The sequence below is a fragment of the Moschus berezovskii genome, chromosome 22 (assembly GCF_049115385.1).
Source record: "Moschus berezovskii isolate FMDL1 chromosome 22, NW_MosBer_1.0, whole genome shotgun sequence".
In the NCBI taxonomy this organism is placed as follows: Eukaryota; Metazoa; Chordata; class Mammalia; order Artiodactyla; family Moschidae; genus Moschus; species Moschus berezovskii.
The window spans coordinates 8,415,902-8,443,521 of NC_142481.1; the positions used below are offsets into that span (position 1 = coordinate 8,415,902).

At 48.4% G+C, this 27,620-nt stretch overlaps 1 protein-coding gene across 3 annotated transcripts; it reads left to right on the forward strand.

Annotated features, from left to right (window-relative positions):
- The first annotated feature begins 42 nt into the window (after positions 1-42).
- BCAT2 (branched chain amino acid transaminase 2) lies at positions 43-13,044 on the forward strand. Of its 3 annotated transcripts, none has more exons than XM_055411662.2 (11): positions 43-318; positions 3,629-3,703; positions 4,024-4,227; positions 7,929-8,039; positions 8,137-8,256; positions 8,397-8,560; positions 10,970-11,112; positions 11,277-11,362; positions 11,543-11,683; positions 11,760-11,834; positions 12,631-13,044. In XM_055411662.2, the coding sequence occupies exons 1-11, from the start codon at positions 199-201 to the stop codon at positions 12,667-12,669; spliced, it is 1,278 nt and encodes a 425-aa protein (XP_055267637.1). In that variant the 5' UTR covers positions 43-198; the 3' UTR covers positions 12,670-13,044. The 3 variants fall into 3 exon arrangements, with proteins under 3 accessions (XP_055267637.1, XP_088686718.1, XP_055267638.1); XM_088830592.1 differs by having other exon boundaries at positions 85-222; positions 3,947-4,227; XM_055411663.2 differs by having other exon boundaries at positions 89-222.
- The last annotated feature ends 14,576 nt before the right edge of the window (positions 13,045-27,620 follow it).

Consider the following 27,620-nt stretch of genomic DNA (forward strand, 5'->3'; position numbering starts at 1 on the left):
CTGCTCGCGGGGTCTAGCGCATGCGCTCTGCGGTAGGGCCCTGCTCCCCGCGGGCGCCCTGCAACTAGGAAGGCCAGGCCCGCCTGGGGTGCTAGGCTGACAAACCATCCCACAGGAGGAGGCGTGAGCGGGGCGGGGCCGGAACGTCTTTATCCCGGGCCGCGCCCTGGGCGGGCACAGATACCAACCGCACAGACCATGGCTGCAGCGGCATTGAAGCAGGTGGGTCCGCGGCCCAGCGCCGGGGTCTGGGGAGTTCTTAGAGGAAGCGCACTTCCGGGTGGACCACTCGCCGGTGGCCCATCCGGTGGGGCGCAGGTACTCCCGCACTCAGGTTCCGCTGCAGGGAGCCAAGGAGGAGGGGGCCCTTTAGAAAGGAGCGCGAGGCTTTAATGGGGATGAAGAGAGAGAAGTAATCGGTGGGAAGGGGGACCCAGATGGGACTTCTAGGGATGGATATATGGAAGAGGAGACCGCAATGGGAGAAGCATGGGACTGGGGTGACGGGATGGATTAGGAGGGAAGAGAGCCTTTGGGGGCGCCAGAATAAGATTCCCAGACCCTCTAGGTGTGGGAGCAAGATGAAGGCAGAGTTCAGTTTCAGGTCTGGACTGGGACTAGGACCCAAGGTCCTATTTTCTTGGCACTAAAGATAGAAGTAGAATGTTGTGTCCCGGAAACCCCTTATCTGCAACTCTGCGCCAGGGTTGAAAATAGAGTTAGTACCTCATTGTCAACGACAGAGATTCTCCTGCTGAGAGTGGGACCCTCCATTCTTACTGATACATGTCAACAGGTAGAGCTTCGGAGAGCCTGTGATTTGAGAGGACAGGGTTTCTCAGTGAAGAAGGAAGCAATAACAACTTGAAGAAGGGAGTCTTTGTAACCCTTGACAGCTGCAGCTTAACGTTGGGAAAAATGGTTCCTGTTAACTTTGTACCTGACTTTATATGGGACTCTTAGCTTGATGGATAGCAGGACAGATGTTTCCTTTCTGAGTTGAGACGGAGACCAGCCTGGGCTGTGTCTGGGACAATCTTGGCTTTACGATGACACTCCTGGGCCGTGGTGGTAGGACAGCCTTGGGTTGTGAGTGCTGGGGCCAGTGGCGATTCCATCATATTATAGAGCCCTGTTCTGTACATACCCCACCCCAACTCCAACCATTTCTCATTTCCTAATTCAGCCTCAAAGCTTTTTACAACTCTGTGTCCCTAAAGCTCAGCGATCATCTGAGATCTCCTTGGGACCCAATCCCCCAATGGTTTGGGGTATCAGGTGGTGTAGCACCTTCCCTGAGGGGAGGTGAGACCCCTGCCCCCAGAAAAATATCCTGGGAGGATGAAGGCTGCTTCTCCCAGGGTGACAGTATCTCTATGGCCAGTACAGGTTTATAATCCCCAGGAAACAGTGCCCGACACCTTTCCTCTGCCTTGTGGGTGTGTGTTCCTGCTCCTCCTCTCTGTCTCTCCTGGATATCTCTGTCTCCAAGCATCGCTGGGGCAGTTTCTCTCCAGGTATTGGCATTGCTCTGTCTCTGCTAGTCTCTCCTCATTTCCCTAGGTCTCCCTTTCACTGTGTGCTGTCCCCTGAAGTTGGGTCTTGATCTGTTTCTCTCCTCTTTCCTGTTCTCTCTCTCTTATGGCTTCAGTTTATCTTGCCTTCAGTATTTTTTTTTTCTTGATTTCTCCAGGCTTTACCATGCCTGAATTTCCCTCTCTCGTGTGTCTTGTCTCAGCCTCTCTATATATGGTAGTGGTGGCGGTTTAGTCACTAAGTTGTGTCCAACTCTTGCAACCCCACGGACTGTAGCCTGCCAGGCTTCTCTGTCCATGGGATGTCCCAGGCAAGAATACTGGAGTGGGTTGCCATTCCCTTCTCTGGGGGATCTTCTCGACTCAGGATTGAACCCAGGTCTCCTGTATTGACAGGCAGATTCTTTATTGCTGAGCCCCTCTATGCTCATATCTAATTTGACTTCTCTTGGCCTTGGATTCCTGTTCCTTAATGTCCATGTCTTTTACTTCCTTGTCTCTTATTTTTTCTCATTTTTCCTCTTCTCTACTTTTTTTCCTTTCTGCCTTCCTCTGAGGGCTGCTTTCCTGTCCACCTGCTGCCTGCCTCCACCCTGCTGGTTGGTGTTATCTCTATACCAGGGGTGTCTTGTCCCCCCCGCCCCCGGCCAGTAACCCGCCCCTGGATTGGACAGGCCACAGGGCGCCACCTAGAGGCCATGCCCAGGACCCACACTCCGATCATCCCAGTAGCCCTCGGGCGCTCATAACATCCAGAACCACTCCTCAGACTTCATGGCCTAGACTTTAGGACATTCGAAACCCACAGCCCCCATCTCCCCATGACTCACCTACTGACCAGTGACTTCGGCCATTCACGTCTGTTCTCAGTTCCCTCAGCTCACAGGGCAGGAGCAGGCTAGGCTGTTCTGTCTGCCAAACCTCATCACAGCTGCCTTCCCACCGGGCTGAGGAAAGAGGTATCGCGAGGTCGGAGACTGTGGGGAGGAGGCCATCCTGCTAGACACAGACAGACCTTCTCTCCCCCGCTGGCCTCGGGCCGGACCACAGGGCAAGTGTTCATCCGAGCAGTGTCTCTTGATGACTGGGGTGGTCCCCAAGTGTATGTGGCTGCTCCTCAGTTCCCTACAGCCCTGGGAACCATCAGGAATTGGAATTGCTGGTGTCCAAGGTGTGGGACTGGAGAAGGCAATGGCAACCCACTCCAGTACTCTTGCCTAGAAAATCTCATGTACAGAGTAGCCTGGTGAGCTACAGTCCATGGGGTTGCTACCAGTCGGACACGACTGAGCGACTTCACTTTCACTTTTCACTTTCACGCTTTGGAGAAGGAAATGGCAACCCACTCCAGTGTTCTTGCCTGGAGAATCCCAGGGATGGTGGAGCCTGGTGGGCTGCCATCTATGGGGTCGCACAGAGTTGGACACGACTGAAGTGACTTAGCAGCAGCGGCAAGGTGTGGGACTGGGGCCTCAAGTAAGCTGAGCCCAGTTGATCTAATGCCCCCAAAGAGAAGGACCTGCAATTCTGGGTCTGAGGGAGGAGAGGGCTGGAGGTCTGGATCCTGAGGTGGGGGCCTGGAATCTGGGGTCTGTAATAGGTAGGGCTGGGGCCCTGGTTACTGGGTCCTGGGGGAGCATGACCTATGGGCCCTTCACTTTTCTAACTCTTTTCAGGATTTGAGTTCCCCGGGGAGGCCTTCACTTACCTGCACACCTTCTCTTGTCGTCCTCTGTCTGATCTGGACTCAGGCAGGGCTGGGGCCAAAGTTCCCTGGGGTAGGAGGCGCCTGTATTTGACTTTGCCCCAGCTTGGAGGAAGGGATGGGAGCCGATTCAGCTCTTTATTGAGATGGCCCTTGTGGGGGCAGGGAGCGGACTTGGCCTCCTTGGGGATCTCCTGCTCCATGCTGATCAAGACAGGGGAAGGGACCTGGCCAGGGCCGCATGCTCTGTCTGAAAGCACTGGGCCTGGGACAGAGCATTCCCGAGGAACATCCTGAGTGCAGGTTGTGGAAAAGATGGGTGCCAGGACCCCCTGCTCTCTCTGTCTCCTGGTCTCATCACCTTTCTTACTTCTGTTCCCACCCCCAGATTTGGATCCCCAGATTTCTCCCTGTTCCTTGGTTTCTGTGTGGTCCCAGAAGATATGCCTCATCCAGCTTCAAGGTGACAGTGGGGATTAGGGTTTGGATCTCAAGGAAGAGGGGCTGGTGGCCTGGACCAGTGGGTCTGAGGGAGGCAAGGGCTGGGAGCTAGCTTTAGTCATCTCCAAAAGATCCAGGGTCCGAAGGTGAAGGTGAGTGGCAATGGGTTAGCCTAATTGCTTGCCATCAGGCCATGGGAAAGAGGTGAAATGGCATGTCCCAGAAGCCTCTGGGACTACAGATCCCTATTCTCTCTGGTTCTCAGCCCCAGGGGTTCCTGGGAGTTGTAGTTTTTCAGATTGGAAGCTGTGGTCAGACTCCAGGACGCCTGTCTCTCCTCAGGCTGCTGACCTGCAGCTGGAAATGACACAGGAGCCTCATAAGAAGCCTGACCCCAGCCAGCCCCTGCTGTTCGGGAAGACGTTCACCGACCACATGCTGATGGTGGAATGGAACCAGGAGAAGGGCTGGGGCCAGCCCCGAATCCAGCCCTTCCAGAACCTCACGCTCCACCCAGCCTGCTCCGCTCTGCACTACTCCCTGCAGGTGGCAGGGCGACTGCCCTCCCTCCCCTGTCTCTCCCCGCATCTCTTCCATCTTGCTGGGTGTCTTGTGGGGTCTACCTCCATGGGTTTGCTTTTTGTGTGTTTCTCATTTCCACGCACTCCTCATCCATTTTTCTGAGGGCTGTCATGTTCCAAGTCCCAGTTGGGTGATGCTGGGTCCCCAGAGATGAGCAGACCCAGTTCCTTCACTTGAAAACCCCCACTCTTTGGTGACCACCCAGGGGGATCTGGACTCTGATGGAGGCAGTTGAGGTATAGTGGGAGGCCAGAAGAGGAACGCCCACCCTACCTCTGATTCGACTGAAAGTGGGGTCTTTGCTGGCAAAGAGGGGAGCCAAGGCTCTTAGAGGGAGAGGCAACATCAGTATAAAGACACAGTCCAAAGAAGAGCCCGGTATATTCGGGAGGGAAGCATGGGGTTGAAGCCTACGGGGAGGGTGAGGATGTCATCAGAACCCCAGAGGACCTGGGACCTTGTCAAGGGCACTGGGAGCCTGGAGGGAGCAGGCATGGAGCAGGTAGAGTAAGACCCTTCTCAGGCCATGTGAAGAATGAGCTGAGGTCAGAGCCCGGGGGGGAATCGCCAGGAGGGGATGGGGCAGAGAGATTCAGGGATACCAGGGATTGACCAGTTGGGCTGGAGAAGGGCAGGGAGGGCTGAGGACTGTGCCCGGGGGTTTAGCCAGGTGACCATGTAGACCACGGGACCATGCCGATATGGGGACATAGGAGGAAGAGGATTGGCTTTGTGGGACTTGGTGAGGGCCCACGAGGAGAGAGACGCAGGAGAAATTTGACCCAGTTTCCAGCTTCAAGCTATGGCTGAAAGCAAAGTCTTTTCCAAAGAAGCTTTACTTGTTGCAAAATGTTGGAGGGACACACCGCAGTTCTAGCAGCTGGTTGGCAGTTTGACTGATTTTTGTCCCTTACGGAGTTGTTCTCCAATGTTAGGCATGTTCCCCCCTCCACCTCCCCGCCTTTTTTTGGTCTTTCTTTTCTCTTCAGAATTTTGATGGTTTTTCTTCCCACCGACTCTGGACATTTGATTTGAATGGATCAGTTCTGTGCAGAGGAGACCCAGTGTGGGGAACAGGTACAAAGGACGGATGGTCAGGACGTGTCTGAAGAGCGCCCCCCGCCTCCAGGAAGGTGGCTTTTGGAGATCACCATTTATTTGGCTGTCCTTTCAGCCCAGCATGACAGGACGTCCTCCAACAGTACTTTTGGAGGACAAAAGAACTTTTGGGGACCCAGTACTTTTTCTTTAGTAGACTGAGTGCAGATGAAGGGGTTGAGCGTCCGAAAAACACGTCTTCCATGACACCCCTTCCACAGGACTCCCCAGGAGGCACAGTGGTAAAGAACCCGCCTGCCAGTGCAGGAGCTGCAAGAGACATGGGTTTGATCCCTGGGCTGGGAGGATCCCCTGGAGGAGAAAATGGCAACCCACTCCAGTATTCTTGCCTGGAGCATCCCATGGCCAGAGGAGGCTGGTGGCTACTCGGTCGTGTCCGAGTGACGAGCACTTTCATTTTTCCTTCTTTTAATGTAGCCTAGAGATTCTTGAGCAGCCCTTGAAGAGCTTTGTCCTCCTTTTCTGCTGCTGTGTAGTGTTCCATCCTAAAAATGCCTCATTTAGGCGATCACCTGTTGTTGGACACTTAGATTGTTTCCAGTCTTGTGCTATTATAAACAGCACTGCAATAAACCAGCAAACACTTCACTTCCTTTAAGAGCACATGTATCTCTCCTTTCAATTTCTGGAACTGTTGGCTCAAAGGGTTTATGTGCTTGTAATTGCTGACAGATGTTGAGTCATCAATTATTTCTGTGGCAGATGTTGTGACAGAGTTGTGTCAGTTTCCACACTTACCAGCCAGGCCTGTTTTCCCCACACCCTGGATGACCCTTGTCAAACTTTTAGATGTCTTGTAACCTCCTAAGTGTTTTTAAAGGTACTTCAAAGTAATTTTAATTTGCCTTTTCCCACCGATTATGAATGGAGTTGGCCATCTTTTCACAACGTAAAAGCCATTTTTAGTTCCTTCCTGTGACCTGTCCGTTTTCTTGGAGGATTTTTCTATTAGAGTGGGTTTTTGTATTTATTTGTAGGAGTACTTTGTGTATTAAAGATAAGGCATTTGTGATGTGAGTTGAAAGTTTCTACCCAGTTTGTTTATTTTTATTTTTATGTAGTCTTTTGGTTTCTGTGATTTGTCATATTTAGAACACCAGCCCCAATTCAAAATATAAAATGGTCCTTTTGTGCTTTCCTCTATTGCTTATAGAAGAAATTTCATTTATGCCTGAAAATTTCCTGATGTGAGGTATGAGGTAGGGATCCAACTTAAATTTTTTCCCCCCAGAAATGGATATTTGGTTGTTCAGCACCATTTAACTGAATTGATCATGTTTTTGCAATTTTTACTGAAATACAGTTGGGTTACAATATTGTGGTGGTTTCAGGTATACAGCAAAGTGATATAGTTATACGATAATCCACTTTCTAGTCTCTTGCATTGTTTGATCTGTCAGTTCATTTGTCAATGTCACTTTAAGTGTTGTAGATTTATAATCTGTTTTAATATGTGATAAGGCAGCTTCCCACTCTTACCTCTTGCCCTTATTTTTACATTTTCCCCCAAAATACTCCAATTATTTTTATTTTGCATTCTTCAGTCATTCATTTATTCATCCAGTCAATAGAAACCTACTATTCACCAAGAACTTAGCTGGGCTTAGTGGGGGTAGGGGGGTGGTTCTTTAGTGGTATCTTTATTTATGTATTTGTTGATGAACATTTAAATTGCTCCCATATCTTGGTTATTGTAAACAGCACTGCTGTGAACACAGGGGTGCAGGCATCTTTTTGAATTAGTTCTGTCTGATATATGCCCACAAGTGGGGTTGTTGAATCATACAGCAACTCTATTTTTAGTTTGGGGTTTTTTTTTTTTAGGAACCTCCATACTGTATTCCATAACGGTTGCGTCAATATATATTCCCACCAACAGTGTAGGAGGGGTTCCTTTCTCTACACCCTCTCCAGCATTGGTTATTTCTAGACATTTCAATGATGGCCATATTGACCTATGAAGTGGTACCTCTCTGTAGTTTTCATTTGCATTTTTCTAATAATTAGTGATATTGAGCATCTTTTCCCTATTGGCCATCTGGGTGGACATTGTATGATTTCATCCATGGCTATTAAAGTATTTCCCTAAAACACAAAAAGGCTATTTAAAAAGATAACTTCTGGGAATTCCCTGGTGGTCCAGTGGTTAAGACTTTGAGCTCTCACTGCCGAATGACCTGGGTTCAATCCCTAGTCGGGGAACTAAGATCCCACAAAGCATGTGGTGTGGCCAAATAAATAAACAGGTAACTTCCATGTCATCCTCATTCCTGAGAAATGGTCCCACTAACATGGAAAGGGTTTAAGCAAAGCATGCTCCTTGCTCTGGGCCTCTGGTCTGCTTTCTTGGCTTCTGTCCTTTGCTGTCTCCTCTCCTGGTCTGTCTGGCTCTTTTCTCTCTCTCCTCTCTGTGCTCAGCAGGTTGATCTCTTCCCTGCTGGCCGCATTTTTCTGTGTCTGTACCCCTGTGTATCGGCCTGTGTCTGTCCCTGACTGGGTGAGCTGTCTCCCTGAACCCTGACCTCCCGCCCTGCCTGTCCCTGCAGCTCTTTGAAGGCATGAAGGCGTTCAAAGGCGGGGACCAGCGCGTGCGCCTCTTCCGACCTTGGCTCAACATGGAACGGATGGTGCGCTCGGCCCTCCGCCTCTGCCTGCCGGTGAGGGGCCCCCGGCCGCCCAAGGAGGGTGGGGCAGGGGGGCATGGGCCGGGGCCAGGGTCGCGAGGGTCCCCTGACTCATCTTCATCCCGCCCAGAGTTTCGACAAAATTGAGTTGCTGGAGTGCATCCGCCGGCTGGTGGAAGTGGACCAGGATTGGGTCCCTGGCAGCGCGGGCACCAGCCTCTATGTGCGGCCCGTGTTGATCGGGAACGAGGTGGGCCGGCGCCGGGGAGCCACACTTGGGGGGTGGGTTGCCTTCCTGAAGGAGAAGGGCCAGGGACCCAGGCATGGGTCAGGGAAGGGGCTGGGGGCCTGGATTCCTGGGTCCCTGATGCCCCCTTCCACCCATCACAGCCCTCGCTAGGTGTCAGCTGCCCCACTCGAGCCCTCCTGTTCGTCATTCTCAGCCCAGTGGGCTCCTACTTCCCTGGAGATGCCTTGAAACCTGTCTCCCTCCTGGCAGATCCATCATTCATCCGGGCCTGGGTGGGTGGGGTCGGCGACTACAAGCTGGGAGGGTAAGTAGTCCCTGCCCACCCCTTGGGACTGGTGCACTGGGCGTCAGACACAGGATGTGTCTTTGGATGTCCAGTGGAGAAACAAATTGGCCCCCAGGGAAGTCTCTAGAAATGAATTCACACTTAGCTCACTGGTCTCTCCTCCAGGTAGCCTCCCCTGAAAACCCAACCTCCATCAGCTCCCATAACGCCCAGGGGCTCTGGCATCCACCACCCTGCCTGTGGACTTCCTGTGGATTTATTTGCCTTGCCAAGGGCCTCAGCTCAGCAGGGCAAGGAGGGTTAGGATGGGGATAAGGCAGAGGGTGGGCTTAGGGTGTGTTGGGACAGCAAGTGTGGCCCCAGCTGGGAGTTCATTCAGGTCCTTTCAAAACATATCTCGTGAAGTTTCCTGAGGGCCAAAGTGAACTTCTCAATGTGCAAGCTGGTTTTAGAAAAGGCAGAGGAACCAGATATCAAATTGCCAACATCCACTGGATCATCTAAAAAGCAAGAGAGTTTCAGAAAAACATCTATTTCTGCTTTATTGACTATGCCAAAGCCTTTGACTGTGTGGATCACAATAAACTGTGGAAAATTCTTGAAAGAGTTGGATATATCAGACCACCTGACCTACCTCTTGAGAAAATCTGTTTGCAGGTCAAGAAGCAACAGTTAGAACCAGACATGGAACAACAGGCTGGTTCCAAATAGGAAAAGGAGTACTTCAAGGCTGTATATTGTCACCCTACTTATTTAACTTATATGCAGAGTACATCATGAGGAATGCTGGGCTGGAAGAAACACAAGCTGGAATCAAGACTGCCAGGAGAAATATCAATAACTTCAGATATGCAGATGACACCACCCTTATGGCAGAAAGTAAAGAAAAACTAAAAAGCCTCTTGATGAAAGTGAAAGAGGAGAGTGAAAAAGTGGCTTAAAACTCAACATTCAAAAAACTAAGATCATGGCATCTGGTCCCCTCACTTCATGGCAAATAGATGGAGAAACATTGGCAGACTTTATTTTCTTGGGCTCCAAAATCACTGCAGATGGTGATTGCAGCCATGAAATTAAAAGATGCTTACCCCTTGGCCAGAAAGTTATGACCAGCCTAGACAGCATATTAAAAAGTAGAGACATTACTTTGCCAACAAAGGTTCGCCTAGTCAAGGCTGTGGTTTTTCCAGTGGTCATGTATGGATGTGAGAGCTGGACCATAAAGAGAGCTGAGCGCCAAAGAATTGATGCTTTTGAACTGTGGTATTGGAGAAGACTCTTGAGAGTCCCTTGGACTGCAAGGAGATCCAACCTATCCATCCTAAAGGAGATTAGTCCTGAGTGTTCATCGGAAGGACTGACGTTGAAGCTGAAACTTCAATTCTTTGGCCACCTGATCCGAAGAATTGATTCATTGGAAAAGACCCTGACGCTGGGAAAGATTGAGGGCATGAGGAGAAGGGGATGACCGAGGATGAGATGGTTGGATGGCATCAGCGACTCAATGGACATGAGTTTGAGTAAACTCCAGGAGTTGGTGATGGACAGGGAGGCCTGGCGTGGTGCAGTCCCTGGGGTCGCAAAGAGTTGGACGTGACTGAGCGACTGAACTGAACTGAACTGAACCCCTGTGTTGGGTGAAGCTGGGGACACAGATGAGTCTGATCTGGGTCCTGCCCTCCAGGGGCTCCCAGGATGGTGAGAGCCCCAGTATCTAGGGCAGCACGTGCTCTGATGGAGATGACCGGAACATGGGAAAGTCTTCACAGAGGAAGTCCGATGGATAGGGTGGAGATGGTTTCCTGGATACAAAAGTGGTGTGTATGTGAATTACTCAGTCGTGTCTGACTCTTCATGACCCTATGGACTGTGGCTCGCCAGGTTCCTCTGTCCATGAAATTCTCTAGGCAAGAATACTGGAGTGGGTCGATTTCAAATCCTGGGAACACACCAGTGGAGGCAGCAGGGAGGGGCAGAGTCACCGAAGTTGTTAGAGAAGAAAAATAAGTCTGGCTTTTGCAAAAGGCTTAACAGGTAGTCTCAGACCAGGCCCAGCCCTGAACATTGGACTGAAGGGCTGGGATCTTGTCCCAGAGGCAATGGGGAGCCCTGGGAGGCTTGTGAGCAGACGAGGTGCGAGATCAGCTCTGGGTGAGAGACAGTGAGCGTTAAATCAGGGCAAAACGGGAAAGCATCGAGTTGATTGCCAGTTGATCGCGAGAGCCCAGAGGAGGTTTGAAACCCAGCCTGGAGGTTCAGTAAGCCTCTCAGAGGAAGTGACGTCACAGGTGGTTTTGAAGGACCTCACAGCTGTTTGTGAGTGGGGCGGGAGCAGGATGAGCGCTGGTCTGGACAGACTCACATCGGGCCACATCAGGGGAAGGCTGGGGGTCCCTTGACCTGGTCCACCATGTTGCTGTCTGCCAGGAATTACGGGCCCACCGTGTTAGTGCAGCAGGAGGCACAAAAGAAGGGCTGCGAGCAGGTCCTCTGGCTGTACGGGCCTGACCACGAGCTCACCGAGGTGGGCACCATGAACATCTTCGTCTTCTGGACCTATGAGGACGGGGGTGAGCCCACCCATGACCAACCCCAGGCCGGGCGGAAGTGGGTGGGAGCAGAAATTCTTAGTGGCTGCAGGTCTTGGGGCTTGGCTGTGAGTGGGGTGGCTCCTAAGAGGATGGGATGGTGTGAGGCAACATGCCCTCTCCCCCTTCTCTTCCACCTGACCCAGCGCTGGAACTGGTGACCCCCCCACTGGATGGTATCATCCTACCTGGAGTAGTCCGACAGAGTCTGCTGGACCTGGCCCGGACCTGGGTGAGGGCATGCTGTCTTCGGGTGGCTAGGGTGATGGGGTACTGTTGTGTTGAAGGACTGGAGTATTGGGGGTGGTGGAGGGGGCTGGGTACAATGGCAAATCTCTTTTTCACCATCCACACGGAGGGAGCGGCAGGGCAGCCCCCTGGGCTCAGAGGTTATTTGTGTCTTGCCCCGCAGGGTGAATTCCGAGTGGTAGAGCGTAAGATCACCATGAAGGAGTTCCTGCGGGCGCTGGAGGACGGCCGGGTCCGAGAATTCTTCGGTTCAGGCACCGCTTGCCAGGTCTGCCCCGTGCACCAAATCCTGTACCAAGGCAAGGTGAGGAAGGGCCGGCTTGGACCATCAGGGAGAAGAAGGGGGCGGGGGCCCGTCCTCACCACCCTTTCTTCCCCAGCATTTCCACATTCCCACCATGGAAAACGGGCCCCAGCTTATCCTCCGCTTCCACAAGGAACTGAAGGCGATCCAGGTGAGATGCTCCTGCTGGGAGCTGGGCTGGATGCTCGGTTGCCCAAGAGAAGTTCCCGTCCCAGAAGCCTCTGAACGGAGGCTTGCCCTCCCCACCCCACCTCATATCCGTCACCATCCGCCACCATAGTCCCACCAGCTGAAAACGGCTCCTTCCATCGGCCTCTGGGCCTCCGGTTGAGTTTGCTTTCCTCGAGGCCCTGTGGCCTAGAACACTTCTTGGGGCTAAATGGTGCTTCTCTGTGAGCCTCGGGAGCCCTGGCTTGAGAAATTCCCTTCCCATGAGCCTCCGGGACCTGAAGCCAACCTTCTGGCCACTGAGTTCCGAGTCCCAGGGAGCCCCAGGAGCTATTCCGCAATCTTGCTCCTACCAGCCTCTGCCCTCTGCCCCGACTCTGTAGCCTAAGAACGTTTCCTATCATAAGCCTCTGGAGGTACTTTCATTCGTCTGAACCGAGCTATCTTGCCTTTCCTGGCACTGGAGCTCCTTTTCTGTGAGCGTCTATAAATTCCAGGGTATCTGGACCGAGAACTACACCTCCTGCCTATCCAGGTTTTCTCAGCTGAAGAACTTTCCCCCCCGAGCCTTCAGGGCCTTACAAGAACTCTTCGCAGAACTACAACTCCTTTGGGCCTCTGCGCCATCTTAGCCACGTTCGGTGGGCTTCCGGGAAGTGGACTACATTTCCCCTGAGGCCCTGGGGCGTAACTTTGCCGGCACTCAGGCTAGGATGCCCCAGGGCCTGCTGGGAGTTGTAGTGTGGCTTCCTCTCACCTCCGCCTGTGTTATTCCATAGTACGGATCAAAAGCCCATGAATGGATGCTGCCGGTGTAATGCTCTGGGCTACGCTGGACCACTCCACGGACCACCGACCTGTAGCATGCAGCCCCTGTTGGACCTTCACCTCCTTACCAATGACTCACCTGAAGTGCAATATGAAGTAAAAGACGGGGGAGCCGGGACGCCTGGGTCTCCGGTGCCCCCACGTTACACTCCCAAAGCCATAAGGGCCTGACCCAGGCGTCTTGGCCCCTAGCCCCGCCACTCAGGCCTTGGGGACCCGTACTCCCCGCTGCTCCGTATTGTGGGTCAGGGATACACCTTGACCCCAGATCTGCATCTCCGTTTTCAGGCCAGATCTCCCGGTGCTGCAGTTGATTTTTTTTTTCCCCTAGCTGCGATTTTGAAATAAAATGCCAAAGAACAAGACACTAAGTTTCATCTTCAGTGAAGCAATTCAGCGGCTCTAGCGTCTTAACCAGGAACCCACATGTTCAACCCATTTCATTTTCAAGGGCCCAGCCATCCAAACCCTCAAAATCCTGGTGGTTTCTCGGCTGGGGAGACTTTTCCACTTGTCACAAACTGAGCTTACCAACTTCCCTAGCTAAGCCGCGCCTCCCCCACCTCCCCATCTAGCAGGACAGCCCCACTGTACACTCCAGTCACTCTGCCAGACCCCTCTGCACTGTACCCCTCCCCCAAAGCCCCTGAGTCCCCAGCCCTGTCCTCTTTCCCCAGACTCTGTCTTCTTGACTTCAGCTCAGATCTTGTCTCCTGCCTGGACCCTTGTCCTGGCTTCCAGTTTGACCTGGAAAGGGTCTTGCTATTATACTCAGAGCTGCCCCCGCAGGGCCAGGTATAACTGGCTACAGATCTGGATTCTAACTTTCTTCTGTTATCTGATCAGTGCGTAACCTGGGGTATGCCACCTGAGCTCTGATCCTGGGGGAGACCCTGTGGGACTATTGGGTAGACTCCGTTTGTGGCCTGTCCAGCAGCCATCAGCTTTGGTACCAGGATTGTGATCTGTTGAGACAGCAGGCAACCATTGCCACACCCCCCTCATTTTCTTTTTCAATGGTTGTTCAAGGGAAAGCCATGGGCCAAGGGGATACAAGAGGAAATTTGCCTGGAGGCCTCTGGGAAAGCTGTCCTTCCTAAATTAAACACTCCAGAAGGGCTATGTCTGCTTTTCTTTCCTCTATGTTTTGGCTTAGTTACAAGTGTGATGTTTGGAGCTGCTGCAGCCATTTCATGGCTAAGAGTGCCAGGCCTACTCTGAATATAACAGAGCACAAGGAAAGATCCTCCAACTGGGAAGCCTCTGATTTCTGGATTGTTTTGTTTAAAAAAAAAAAAAAAAAGAGAACAAAAAGCCATTTAAGTCAGTTTTGTCAGATGGTTTATCTTTTGTTATTTGCAATTGAATTATGTGTGTGTGTGTGAGAGAGAGAGAGAGACTTACAGTCAAAAACTTCTTTGCTTCCCTGGATCTTCTGTTGACCAGAGCTGATCACATCAGGAAGAATTCCTGATTCTAGTAGCCAGGTCCCAAATGAAGACCTAGGCCAAATTTTTATCTTAGATTTGAATCTTAAGGGAATGATCAGGAAAGGATAAGTAGCTGTCGCTTAAAAAAAAAAACCCAAAAAATTCAGAATTATGTTTTATTTGGTGGACAAAACTGAGGACTTAAGCCAAAGACATGGCATCTCAGATAATGAGAGATGCTCCGAAGAAGCAAAAAGTGGGGTAGGCAAGATATATAGGAGTTTTTGCAGTGAAAACTAGGTAGTCAAATCATCAAGAGATTACTGTGAAATATGATGGTCCAGTGACTAAGACTCTGTGCTCTCTATGCGGGCCCCCTGGGTTCCATCCCTGATCAGGAAACTAGATCTTGCATGCCACAATGAAGATTGAAAATCCTGTGTGCCCCAACTAAGATCCAGCACAGTCAAATAAATAAATATAATTTAAAAAACAGATTGTGTGTGCGCTCAGTCATGTCCAACTCTTTGTGACCCCATAGACTGCAGCCCGCCAGGCTCCTCCGTCCATGGGATTTCCCAGGCAAGAATACTGGAATGGGTTGCCACTTCCTTCTCCAGGGGATCTTCCTGACCCAGGGATCGAACCCAAGTCTCCTGCCTCTTATGCATTGGCAGGCAGATTCTTTCCTACTGAGCCGACCCACCTGGGAAGCCAAAAAGAGAGATGACTGTCAATTAAAGAAAACCAAATACCTCAAGTTAAGGAATTTAGTCCTTTTCTGTGTATGGTAAGATGCAAGAGTCTGCTCCTTGAAATGATTCCTTTGCTATGTTCCTTAGCTGTCTAGGGTCAGAGTCTTACTCTTTTCCATTATTGGTCTCTGGCTGTGTCAGTGGGGAGAAGGGCGGTTGCAGCAGCTGACTGCTTGGTGGCAGGCATTCTGTTTCTACCCTGAGTTCCCTCAGGGCTCACTGTCAAGGGGACTGTGGTGTGCTGACCTGGTGGCTGCCACATCCTTTGTTTATCGAGGTGGCAGGCAACATTTACAGGGCTTCCCAGGTGGCGCTAGTGGTAAAGAACTCACTTGCCAATACAGGAGACATAAGAGACCTGGGTTCAATCCCTGGGTCAGGAAGCTCCCCTGGAGGAGGGCATGGCCACTCTAGTATTCTTGCCTGGAGAATTCCATGGACAGAGGAGCCTGGCTGGATACAGTCCATGGGGTCGCAGCGACACAACTGAGTGACAGCACGCATGCATGTGTTGTGTTAGTCTTCTTTAGTCATTATTAGGAGATAAGGCTTCCCTGGTAGCTCAGAGGTTAAATTGTCTGCCTCCAATGCGGGAGACCCGGGTTTGATCCCTGGGTCGGGAAGATCCCCTGGAGAAGGAAACGGTAACCCACTCCAGTATTCTTGCCTGGAGAATCCCATGGATGGAGAAGCCTGGTAGGCTACAGTCCATGGGGTCGCAAAGAGTCGGACACGACTGAGCGACCAAACTGAAACCGAACCGAAGGCAGAAGCCCGCTCAAGTTTTGTTTTTTTTGACACACCAGGTGGCATGCAAGATCTTATTTCTCTGACCAGGGAACAAACCTGTGCCCCTTGCAGTGAGTGGAAGGGCAGAGTCTTAACCCCTGGACCACAGCTATGTTTGTGTGTGTGCGTGCGCACGCGTGTGTCTGACTGATTGCCATTTCCTTCTCCAGGGGATCTTCCCAACTCAGGGATCAAACCTGTGTATCTTGAGTCTCCCGCATTGGCAGGCAGGTCCTTTATCACTGATACCTTTGCTTCCCTGATAGCTCAGTTGGTAAAGAAAACCACCTGCAATGCAGGAGACCCTGGTTCAATTCCTGGGTCGGGAAGACCCCCTGGAGAAGGGATAGGCTGCCCCCTCCAGTATTCTGGCCTAGAGAATTCCGTGGACTGTGTAGTCCACGGGGTCGCAAAGAGTCGGACACGACTGAGCGACTTTCATTTTCACATTCCTTTACCACTAGCGCCACCTGGGAAGTTCCTCAACTCACTTCTTGAAAGTCACTTGAGGCAGTAGCATCTGAGATTAAACAGATATATGTTTGACATGCCATAGGCTAAGGATTGTTATCTTTAAATGAATATTTTGTTCACTTTCTGTTATAATGTCTAATTCTATAAATATTAATGGATGTAACCCATATGAACTAAAACTCTTAACGGTTCTCAGTGATTTTTAAAAGTGTAAAGTGGCCTCAGGTCCAAAAAGTTTGAGAAATGCTGTCCACGGACAATGCCTGACTCTCAGCAAGCTGATGTGACCATTGGTTAAATAACAAAATAAACAACAAATCTGATCTGGTTGCAGTTTATCACAGAAAAGAACTTTGTTTCTTGTTTTGCAGTCGTGACATTTTCAGAGCCTTTTCTGTCTGAGACAGACATTCTGTAGGAAGATTCCAGTAGGCTTCAGTTCAGTTCAGTTCAGTTGCTCAGTCGTGTCCGACTCTCCGCGACCCCATGAATCACAGCACGCCAGGCCTCCCTGTCCATCACCAACTCCCGGGGTTCACTCAAACTCATGTCCACAGAGTCGGTGATGCCATCCAGCCATCTCATTCTCCATCGTCCCCTTCTCCTCACGCCCCCAACCTTTCCCAGCATCAGAGTCTTTTCCAGTGAGTCAACTCGTCGCATGAGGTGGCCAAAGTATTGCAGTTTCAGCTTCAGCATCAGTCCTTCCAATGAACACCCAGGACTGATCTCCTTTAGAATGGACTGGTTGGATCTCCTTGCAGTCCAAGGGACTCTCAAGAGTCTTCTCCGACACCACAGTTCAAAAGCATCGATTCTTCGGCGATCAGCCTTCTTCACAGTCCAACTTTCACATCCATACATGACCACGGGAAAAACCATAGCCTTGACTAGATGGGCCTTGGTTAGCAAAGTGATGTCTCTGCTTTTTAATATACTATCAAGGTTGGTCATAACTTTCCTTCCAAGGAGTAAGCGTCTTTTAATTTTATGGCTGCAATCAGCATCTGCAGTGATTTTGGAGCCCCAAAAAATAAAGTCTGACACTGTTTCCACTGTTTTTCCATCTATTTCCCATGAAGTGATGGGACCAGATGCCATGATCTTTAGGCTTACTTGGCATTATTGCTTCATTTCATCACTTTTCACAGTAAGACACTCAGGTTGCAAATGAGAATTATTAGAGTACACACATTCACATTTCAGATACCCTTCATACTTTGCCTAATTAAATATCAACTTGAAAAAAATTCTCTAGTAGCTTTGTGATGGACTTCCCGAGTGGCTCAGTGGTAAAGAATCTGCCTGCCAAACATGAGACCTGGGTTTGGTTTCTGCATCAGAAAGATCCCCTGGAGTAGGAAATGGCAACCAAACTCCAACATTCTTGTGTGGAGAATTCCATGGACAGAAGAGCCTGGTGGGCTACAGTCCATGTTGTCGCAAAAAAGTTGTCAGATATGACTAAGGGACTAAACAGCTACAACAACAAAGCTGTGTGATGTTGGGGAAGTGAGTGCACCTCTCTGAGCCCAGTTTTCTCATTTCAAAAATGAAGATCATAGTACCTACCTATTAAGGCCATGTCGTTGTTGTTTAGTGACTAAAAGACCCTGATGCTGGGAAAGATTGAGGGCAGGAGGAGAAGGGGGTCACAGAGGATAAGATGATTGGATGGCATCACTGATGCAAAGGACAAGAACTTGGGCAAATCCCGGGAGATGGTAAGGGTCAGGGAAACCTGGCTGCCACAGTCCACGGGGTCACAGAATCGGACATGACTTGGTGACTGATCCACAACATAAACAATGTTTAGGGGACTGTAGATCTTAATGGCTTAAAAAATTGTGTGTGTGTGTTTTATTTTTTTCAAAATATTATGTCATCTTCATGCTTAAGGATGTTCTTCATTCAGTTCAGTTCAGTCGCTCAGTCGTGTCCGACTCTTTGCGACCCCATGAATCACAGCACGCCAGGCCTCCCTGTCCATCACCAACTCCCGGAGTTCACTCAAACTCATGTCCACAGAGTCAATGATGCCATCCAGCCATCTCATTCTCTATCGTCCCCTTCTCCTCCTGCCCCCAGTCTCTCCCAGCATCAGGGTCTTTTCCAGTGAGTCAACTCTTCGCATGAGGTGGCCAAAGTACTGGAGTTTCAGTTTCAGCATCAGTCCTTCCAATGAACACCCAGGATCGATCTCCTTTAGGATGGACTGGTTGGATCTCCTTGCAGTCCAAGGGACTCTCAAGAGTCTTCTCCAACACCACAGTTCAAAAGCATCAATTCTTCGGCGATCCACTTTCTTCACAGTCCAACTCTCACATCCATACATGACCACTGGAAAAACCATAGCCTTGACTAGATAATAAATATACACTAACTGGAAAGGGCAAAATGGGAATTTTCATTTAGTTTATTCAGAATTCTGAAAAGTTCACCAAAACTCCTTGGATTAATGTATAATAAAACCATTTTGAACTTGTCTTGTGGTCCAGTGGTTAAAGGTCCATGCTTCCACTGCAGCGGGTGCAGATTCCATCCTGGCTGGAGAGATAAGATCCTACATGCTGCATGGTGTGGCCAAAAAGAAAAAAAAAATTTGTAAGTTCGATTGTCTGCAGCTGTAAACACCCATTTCACTAATCATGTTCAACAATCATGCTTTTGTATACAAATATTTTCATTGGCTTCTAAAAAACAAACAATAAGTTCAAAAAATCAGATTTAGTCTAACTGTGAATGCTAAACTCTAGTTCTAAGTGATGAAAAGATCAGAGAAACTTATAAACATCACTCCTGTTCTATGTAGGAATATCCAGTAATATATAGAAATCGTGATATAAATAAATAAACAAGCCAAAATAATGAAGAATAAGATTAAACTGAGGAAAAGAAAAGCTGTATTGAAAGTAAATCTCAGCTGAAGTAACCATCATTGAGCGATCCGGCCTCAGGCTCCTCAGGAAGTGCCTCTGGCGCCATCTGGCGGCCAATGGCGGGGTAAGTCTCACAGGCGGAAGGAAGAGCACAGCGAGTCCAAACAAAATTTCAGCAGTTTCCAATGTGATTGGTTGAAAACAATTTTATTGCATTATACAAATTTACAAACATCTGGAGGGACACTGTTTGAGAAGGCTCCTTTTCGGAGATATGTAGGAAACACTGGTTTGGGATAGGAAGGGAAGGATTGAGAGTTTGGGGTGAGCTATTATACATACGATGGATAAACAGCAAGGTTGTACCGTACAGCACCGGGAACTATACTTACGATCCTGTAATAAACCATAAAGCAAAAGAATATGAAAATTATGTATGTGTGTAACCAAATCACTGTTCTGTACAGCAGAAATTCACACAGCATTGTAAATCAACTCTAATAAAATTAACAACAACAAAAAAGAAACACTGGCTTGGATGTTTAAGAAGGACTGTCAGCAAACATCTTACTAAATGGTGAAAGACTGAAAGTCTTCCTTCTAAGATCAGGACCAAGAATTGATGCTGCCTTTGCATCTTTCACTCAAAAATGTAGCCAAAGTGCTATTCAGAGCAGTTAGGCTAAAAAAAATGAAAGGCAGTTAAGTTGCAAAGTTGTAAGGCTATCTTTATTTTCAGATAACGTGATCTTATACATAGAAAATGTTAAAGGGGACGCCCCTGGTGGGAAGTCTCCGGTTAAGATTTTCCCCAACAACAACAGCTAAAGAATCCACACTAAAAACCTATTGTGAGTGTACTATAGCCTGCCAGACTCCTCTGCCAATGGAATTTCCCAAGCGAGAATACTGGAGTGTGTTCTTTCCTATTCCAGAGTGTCTCCCCAGTCCAGGGACTGAACCAGCCTCTCTTGCATCTGCTGCGTTGGCAGACAGCTCCTTTACCTTTGCACCACATAGTGGGAAGCTGTCCTGAATTCATGGATTGGAAGGACGTATTATTAAGATGGTAATACTGAGCCTTCCCTGGTAGTCCAGTGATTAAGGCTCCTTGCTTCCAATGCAGGGATGAGGGTTCCATCCCTGGTCAAGGAATTAACATCCCACGTGCTGCATGACATGAGAAAAAAAAAAGTCTCCAAAGCAATAATGCAATCTAGGGACCCAATATAATCTCTATCAAAATACCAAAAGAAGATGAAACAAAAGCCCAGTCCTTACTTGCAGAATGGAAGAGGCGACTCTAAACTTCATAAGGAATCACAAGGGACCCCACATACCAAAACAATCTTGGAAATGAACACGGTTGGAGGATACACACGTCTCGATTTCAAAGCTGACTACAAAGCCACAGTAATCAGAACAATATGGGGCTGCCATAAAGACACAGAAATCAATGGAGTAGATGCAGTGTCCAGAAATAAACCTATCCATCAACGGCCAGTTGATTTTTGATGAGGGAGCCAAGTCCATTCAATGGCAGAAAGAGTTGTCTCTTCAACAAATGGTGCTGGGACAGCCAGATACCCGCTTGCAAAAGCCTGAAGTTGTATCCCTTACATCATACCATATACAAACTTTAAACCATCAAAGTTCTAAATGTAAGAACTAAAATTAGAAAACTCTTAGAAGAAAATACTGGGCTAAATCGTCATGACTTGATTTGGCAATGAGTTCTTAGGACACCAAAAGCACAGGAGAAAACAGGAAAACCGAACTTCTTCAAAATTAAAGATTTTGTGCATCAAAGGACGCTATCAAGAGAATGATAAAACAACCCACAGAATGGGGAAAGTATTTGCAAATCATATTTGCATAAGGTCTAGATTCAGAATCTACCAAGACTCCTGCAAGCCCCCTGTCCCCAGCAGGACTCCTGCAACTTGACAGAAAGACAATCCAAAATAAAGATGGGCACATCTGGAGGAGGAGACGGCAATCCACTCCAGCATTCTTGTCCGGAGAATCCCCAAGGACAGAGGAGCCTGGCGGGCTGCAGTCCACGGGGTCACAAAGAGTCAGACACGACTGAGCAGGCACGGGCACGTCACGTTACATAAAACTGGGAACGTGTCGGTAGTTAGTGATACAACCAGGATGCTGGAATACAGGTCCTCTAGTTCCCACACGCGGCATTCTGTCCTGGACTGTTGTACTGAGTGTGCTGTGTAATGAGGAATCCGTAATTAGCAACAAGCAGTTCTTTAAAAAAAATTTTTTTTTTAATTCATTCATTTATTTTGTCTGTGCTGAGTCTTTGTTGCTGCACGTGGGGTTTTCTCAAGTTGCAGTGAGCAGGGGCTACTCTCCAGTTTCCGGGCGCCAGCTTCTCATTGCTGTGGCTTCTCTTGTTTCGGAGCACAAGTTCTAGGCCACACGGGCTTCAGTAGTTGCAGCTACCGGACTCGAGAGCACAGGCGCAATAGTTGTTCAGTTCAGTTCAGTCGCTCAGTCGTGTCTGACTCTTTGCGACCCCACGGACTGCACCAGGCCACGCCTCCCTGTCCATCGCCAACTCCCGCAGTTCACTCAAACTCATGTCCGTTGAGTCGCTAATGCCATCCAACCATCTCATCCTCTGTCGTCCCCTTCTCCTCCCACCTTCAATCTTTCCCAGCGTCAGGGTCTTTTCAAATGAGTCAGCTCTTCGCATCAGGGGGTCAAAGTATTGGAGTTTCAGCTTCAGCATCAGTCTTTCCAATGAATATTCTAATAGTTGTTATATATATACTTATATATTAGTAAGCATTTTGGAGTAAGAAATGGCAACCCACTCCATTTCCCACTGGGGAATTCCATGGACAGAGGAGCCTGGTATGCCGCAGTCCATGGGGTCGCAAAGAGTCGGACACGACTGAGCGACTGAACAATAGCAGGTGAGCCCAGAGGCAGGAGAGAGTTGGGAGCAGAAAGACCTTGACCGTCAGAAAAGGGAACAGGCGCCCTCTGGCGGCCGTGTGGAGGAATCGACAGGGGCGGTGAGGGCGGCAGCAGGAGCGTCCCTTGAGGAAGACGGTGAAGAGTCCGGGGGACCTTGGTGACTGCGGTGACTGCAGGGCCAGGGTGGTAACTGCGGGAGGGGCCAGATGTGATCGGATCAGGGTGCACGTCGAAGATCAGACCATCAGGATTTGCCGAAGTGTTAATTCACACCCCTACCAGCAATAACCTCAGATACGCAGACGACACCACCCTTATGGCAGAAAGTGAAGAGGAACTAAAGAGCCTCTTGAGGAAAGTGAAAGAGGAGAGTGAAAAGGTTGGCTTGAAGCTCAATATTCAGAAAACGAAGATCATGGCATCTGGTCCCGTCACTTCATGGGAAATAGATGGGGAAACAGTGGAAACAGTGTCAGACTTTATTTTGGGCTCCAAAATCACTGCAGATGCTGATTGCAGCCATGAAATTAAAAGACACTTACTCCTTGGAAGGAAAGTTATGACCAACCTAGACAGCATGTTAAAGAGCAGAGACATTACAAAGATCCATCTAGTCAAGGCTATGGTTTTTCCAGTGGTCATGTATGGATGTGAGAGTTGGACTGTGAAGAAAGCTGAGCACCAAAGAATTGATTCTTTTGAACTGTGGCGCTGGAGAAGACTCTTGAGAGTCCCTTGGACTGCAAGGAGATCCAACCAGTCCATTCTAAAGGAGATCAGTCCTGGCTGTTCATTGGAAGGACGGATGCTAAAGCTGAAACTGCAATACTTTGGCCACCTCATGCGACGAGTTGACTCACTGGAAAAGACTCTGATGCTGGGAGGGATTGGGGGCAGGTGGAGAAGGGGATGACAGAGGATGACATGGCTGGATGGCATCACCGACTCGATGGACATGAGTTTGAGTGAACTCCAGGAGTTGGTGATGGATAGGGAGGCCTGGTCGCAAAGAGTCGGACACGACTGAGCGACTGAACTGAGCTGAACTGAACCAGCCACATATGAGAGGAGAAAGGGAAATAAAATAGGACTTTCTCAGCTCAACATTGTTTTATGAGATTTTTTTTTCATGCCGTGTTGTGTTAGTTGGCTCATTGCAAACGTCAACTCGCTGCATGCTGGCAGCTATTAACACAATATTTACATGATAATTATAACTGTTTACATTGCATTTACATTGTATTAGGTATTATAAGTAAGTAATCTAGAGAAGATTTAAAGTAATACGGGAGGTTGCAGTCACTGTGCAAACAGTATTGAGGTTTGTCAAAAATTATAAATAAAACTACCCAAGGTTCCACTCCTGGGTATATCCACCCTCCACCACACACACACACACACAAAGCCCTACTAAGTGGAAAAGATACATGCACCCTGATGTACATAGCAGAATTTTTTTTTTTTTTTTACAATAGCCAAGATATGGAAGACAGAGGATGAGATGGTTGGATGGCATCACCAACTCAAGAACATGAATTTGAGCAAGCTCAGGGAGTTGGTGACTGACAGAGAAGCCTGATGTGCTGCAGTCCATGGGGTCGCAAAGGGTCAGACACAACTGAGCGACTGAACGGAAGATATGGAAACAATTCAAATGTCCATCAACCAATGAACTTAGTGTTTTCAGCTTTTATTTTCAACTTAGTTTAGTTTAGGAGGTTTTTTGGGGAGGGTGTATTTTGTTTTTTCATTTTGTCTTTCCTTTCTGGGGTGCTGAATTTTTTCTTTGTGTTTTTTACAGGTCAACTTTTTGATTTGGAATAACTTCATATTTACAGAGACAATTTGCAAAACTAGTACAGAGTTCCTATACCCTTCACCCAGCTTCTCTTCATGTAAACATCTTAATAACTCTGGTGCATTTGTCAAAACTTAGAAATCAACAGTACTATACTATTGACGAAATGCAGGCTTTATTTGAATGTCATCAGTTTCCCCACAATTGTCCTTTTTCTGTTCTAAGATCTATCCGGAATGCCACATTGCATATAGTCATCCTATGTCCTTAGTTTTCCTCTATTTGTGAGTTTTCTGTTTTCTATTGTCTTTCTATGACCTTGACAGTTTGGGAGGATATTGGTTGAGTATGTGGAATGACCTTCAGCTTCAGTCTGTCTGATATTTTCTCATGGTTAGCCTCCACAGCCAGAAACTGGGGGAGAAAATATTCTATTGCTTAAACTGGGCACTGGTGGCTAAGAAGTTTGTTTCGTACTTATTTCTTAAATGGTACATGGTAGACTGAAAAATGTCCTTCTAAGTGGGATCCAAGTCTAAGTCCTGGAACAAGCCAATTTACCTTATATAACAAGAACAAAAAAAGATTATTGCAAATCTGATTAAATTAGGCCTTAAAATAGGTGATTATCTGGGAAACTTCTTTTTGCTTTTTAAAGATGTATTTATTTTATATTTTGGCTGGGATGGATCTTCGCTGTTGCACGTAGCTGTCTCTAGTTGTGGCAAGCAGGTATTACAGAGCATAAGCTCTGGGTGCATGGGCTTCAGTAGTGGCAATGCATAGGCTCAGTAGTTCTGGCTTGCAAACTCTAAAAAGTGGGCTCCGTAGTTGTGGCACATGAGCTTAGCTGCTCCATAGCAGGTGGGATCTTCCCACACCAGGGATAGAACCAACGTTTGCACTGCATTGCAAGGCGATTCTTAACCACTGAACCACCAGGGAAGCCCTGGGCAACAGGCAAGTCCTAAATGCAATCAGGTGTATCCTTATAGAAGAGAAGCAAAGGAATATTTGACAGACATAGAAGAGAATGTGATGTAAAGATGAAGCAGAGAGAGGTTTGAAGATGCTGGCCTTGAGCATTGGAGTCATGTGGCCCTGAGCCAAGGGTTGCTCAGAATTATTGAAAACTGGAGGAGATAAAGAAAGAACAGATTCTCCCTTAAGAGCCTCCGGAGGGAGCAAAGCCCTACGCACACCTTGATTTCCCTTTTTTTTTCAGTTTTATTTACTTATTTATATTTGGCCACAGCATGTAGGCTTTTACTTCCCTGACCAGGGATCAAACCCATGCCCTCTGCGGTGGAAACATGGAGTCTTAATCACTGGACAGTCAGGGAAATCCCTACACCTTGATTTTGACCTGGTGACTCTCATGTTGTACCTCTGGCTTCCAGAATTGTGAGAGAATAATTTCTTTTCATTTTAAGGCACCCAACTAATAGTAATTTGGTCCAGCAACCAAACAGTTCAGTTTTTTTCATGTGCTATGTGTTTATGTTATATGTCTGCATAAAAGATTTAAAAATTAACCTAAGAGCTTTCCCTTTTCTTTCATTGACAAGAGTAATGTTGACAATTCTTGTGATAAGGCAAATGGATTTTAACCCCAGTTGAACTTTCTCCTGCTGGATATTTCAAAATAATGATGCTCTAATTTACAGCCCTGTCTGGCATGGTTAAAGCAGCCACCAGCTAGTGTGGATACCTGAAAAGAGCAAAATGAATTGAACAGACAGAGTATCCAATATACCCTGCACCTCACTGGTCTAAGGGACATATTTTATTTTTATTTCATTTCATTGCACTGTGTGGCATGTGGGATGTTAGTTCCCCGACCAGGGATCAAGCCCTCACTCCCCTGAACTGGAAGTGCAGAGCCTTAACCATGGGACCACGAGGGAAGTCCTAAGGGGCACATTTTAACATCTCTGAAGTAGAGATGTATCTTATAACCCTTGGGATCGTATAAATTTTCATTACCTGCATGTGTGTGGACATCAAAGTTACAGACTTCACAGTACTGAGTGGAGATGGGCAGCCTGTAAAAAAAAAAAAAATCCCAGAAGTGATACTGAAACTCACTTTAGGAAGCAGGGTTGTGGGGAAGATGAAGATGGCTGGTGAATCAGATGTGTTTAGTAGCAAACCCAACCCTAGTCCCCGTTTTACACATTTCAGTGAGAATCTAGTACAGTGAGAGTTGTTACTGAGAGGCGGTATGGGCGAATGGACTCAGAAAGGTCTCCCCAGAGGGGTTACATTTGAACCGGATTATGATGGAGATGAATCCTCCAGGCAGAGGAATGCTGGTGGCTGAGAAGGGCAGCTGACTACCAAGCATGTGCGTTCCCATTGCATAGTGCCCACGGAGAGACTACATTTCCCAGCCTTCCTTGCATGAAGGTTCGGTCATGTGACTAGTTTCTGACCAATGGAGTGGAAGCAACAGAGCTCTGCTCCCCTTCCAGATCTGGTTCATAAAAATCTCTCAAAGTGTCCATCTCTCTTCTGCACTTGCTGTTTGGATGTGGGTGCCAGTGTATTAGTTATGCTGTGTAACAAATTACCCCCACCCCGATTCCGCTTAAAATTGGAACTTTGTTTTTAAATTTTCAAATAACAAACACTTACTGCATCATTTGGTGTCTGAGGGTCAGGAATTCAGAACAGTTTCAGCTGGGTGGCTCTGACTCCGACTTTCTTATGAGGTTTCAGTCGAGCTGCAGTCATCTGAAGGCTCAGTGGGGATGGAGGAGTCAGTTCCAAGCTCACTCACGGGGCTGTTGGCTGGAGGCCTCACTTCTCTGTTGATGGAGTCTCTATAGGCTCTTTGGGTGGCCTCGGAACCTAGTATAAGAGCGAAGAACAAATCTGACTCCATATTGTACTTGTTTCTTTTTCCTTTAACCTTTGTATTTTTTGCTTTTACTACAAGCTAATCACTAAAGGGATGTTTCCTGTAAGGATGAATTATACCTCTCTGGGAATGCATCCTCCCAGGTAATGAGTGTTAAGCTAATATATCTTTAGTTTTTTTAAAAAAAATCTCATTGCGGCTTATGTTTTGTTTTACTTATTTATTCAGCAGCTGTGGCACGCAGTCTCTAGAGCACTGGCTCAGCACCTACGGTGCACAGGCTTAGTTGCTCCACAGCGTGTGGACTCTTCCCAGACCAGGGATCCAACTTGTCAACTGCAAATTGGTGATTCCCCAGGGAATTTGTTGTTGTTCACTTGCTGGCCAGTGTTCTTGGCAAGTGCCAATTTGTCGCTGACACATGTTAAGACAACAGAACTGGGCTTCCTTGGTTATTCAGTGGTAAAGAATCCACCTGCAATGCAAGAGACATGGGTTCGATCCCTGATCTGGGAAGAACCCACGTGCCTCGGAGCAACCTGGTCCGTTGTTCAGTCGCTCAGTGGTTTCTGACTCTTTGTGGCCCCATGGACCGCAGCGCACCAGGCTTTCCTGCCCTTCACCATCTCCCGGAGCTTGCTCAAACTCACGTCCATTGAGTCAATGATGCCACCCAACCATCTCATCCCGTCGCCCCTTTCTCCTCCTGCCTTCAGTCTTTCCCAGCATCAGGGTCTTTTCCAGTGAGTCAGCTCTTCGCATCAGGTGGACAAAGTATTGGAGCTTCAGCTTCAGCATCAGTCTTTCCAATGAATATTCAGGGCTGATTTCCTTTAGGATGGACTGGTTGGATCTCCTTCCTATCCAACCAAATCTGTGCACCACAAGTATTGAACATGTGCTGTAGAGCCTGGGAGCCGAAACTACTGAAGTCACATTCCCTAGAGCCTGTGCTCCACAACAAGAGAAACCGTGGCAATGAGAAGCCCGTGCACCGCAGCTAGAGAGTAGCC

Coding starts and splice junctions, on each gene's coding strand:
- BCAT2 (XM_055411662.2), top strand. CDS start 199: ATGGCTGCAGCGGCATTGAAGCAGGTGGGTCCGCGGCCCAGCGCCGGG. Junction 8,040..8,136: donor CCCTCCGCCTCTGCCTGCCG/GTGAGGGGCCCC, acceptor CATCCCGCCCAG/AGTTTCGACAAAATTGAGTT. Junction 11,684..11,759: donor AAATCCTGTACCAAGGCAAG/GTGAGGAAGGGC, acceptor TTTCTTCCCCAG/CATTTCCACATTCCCACCAT.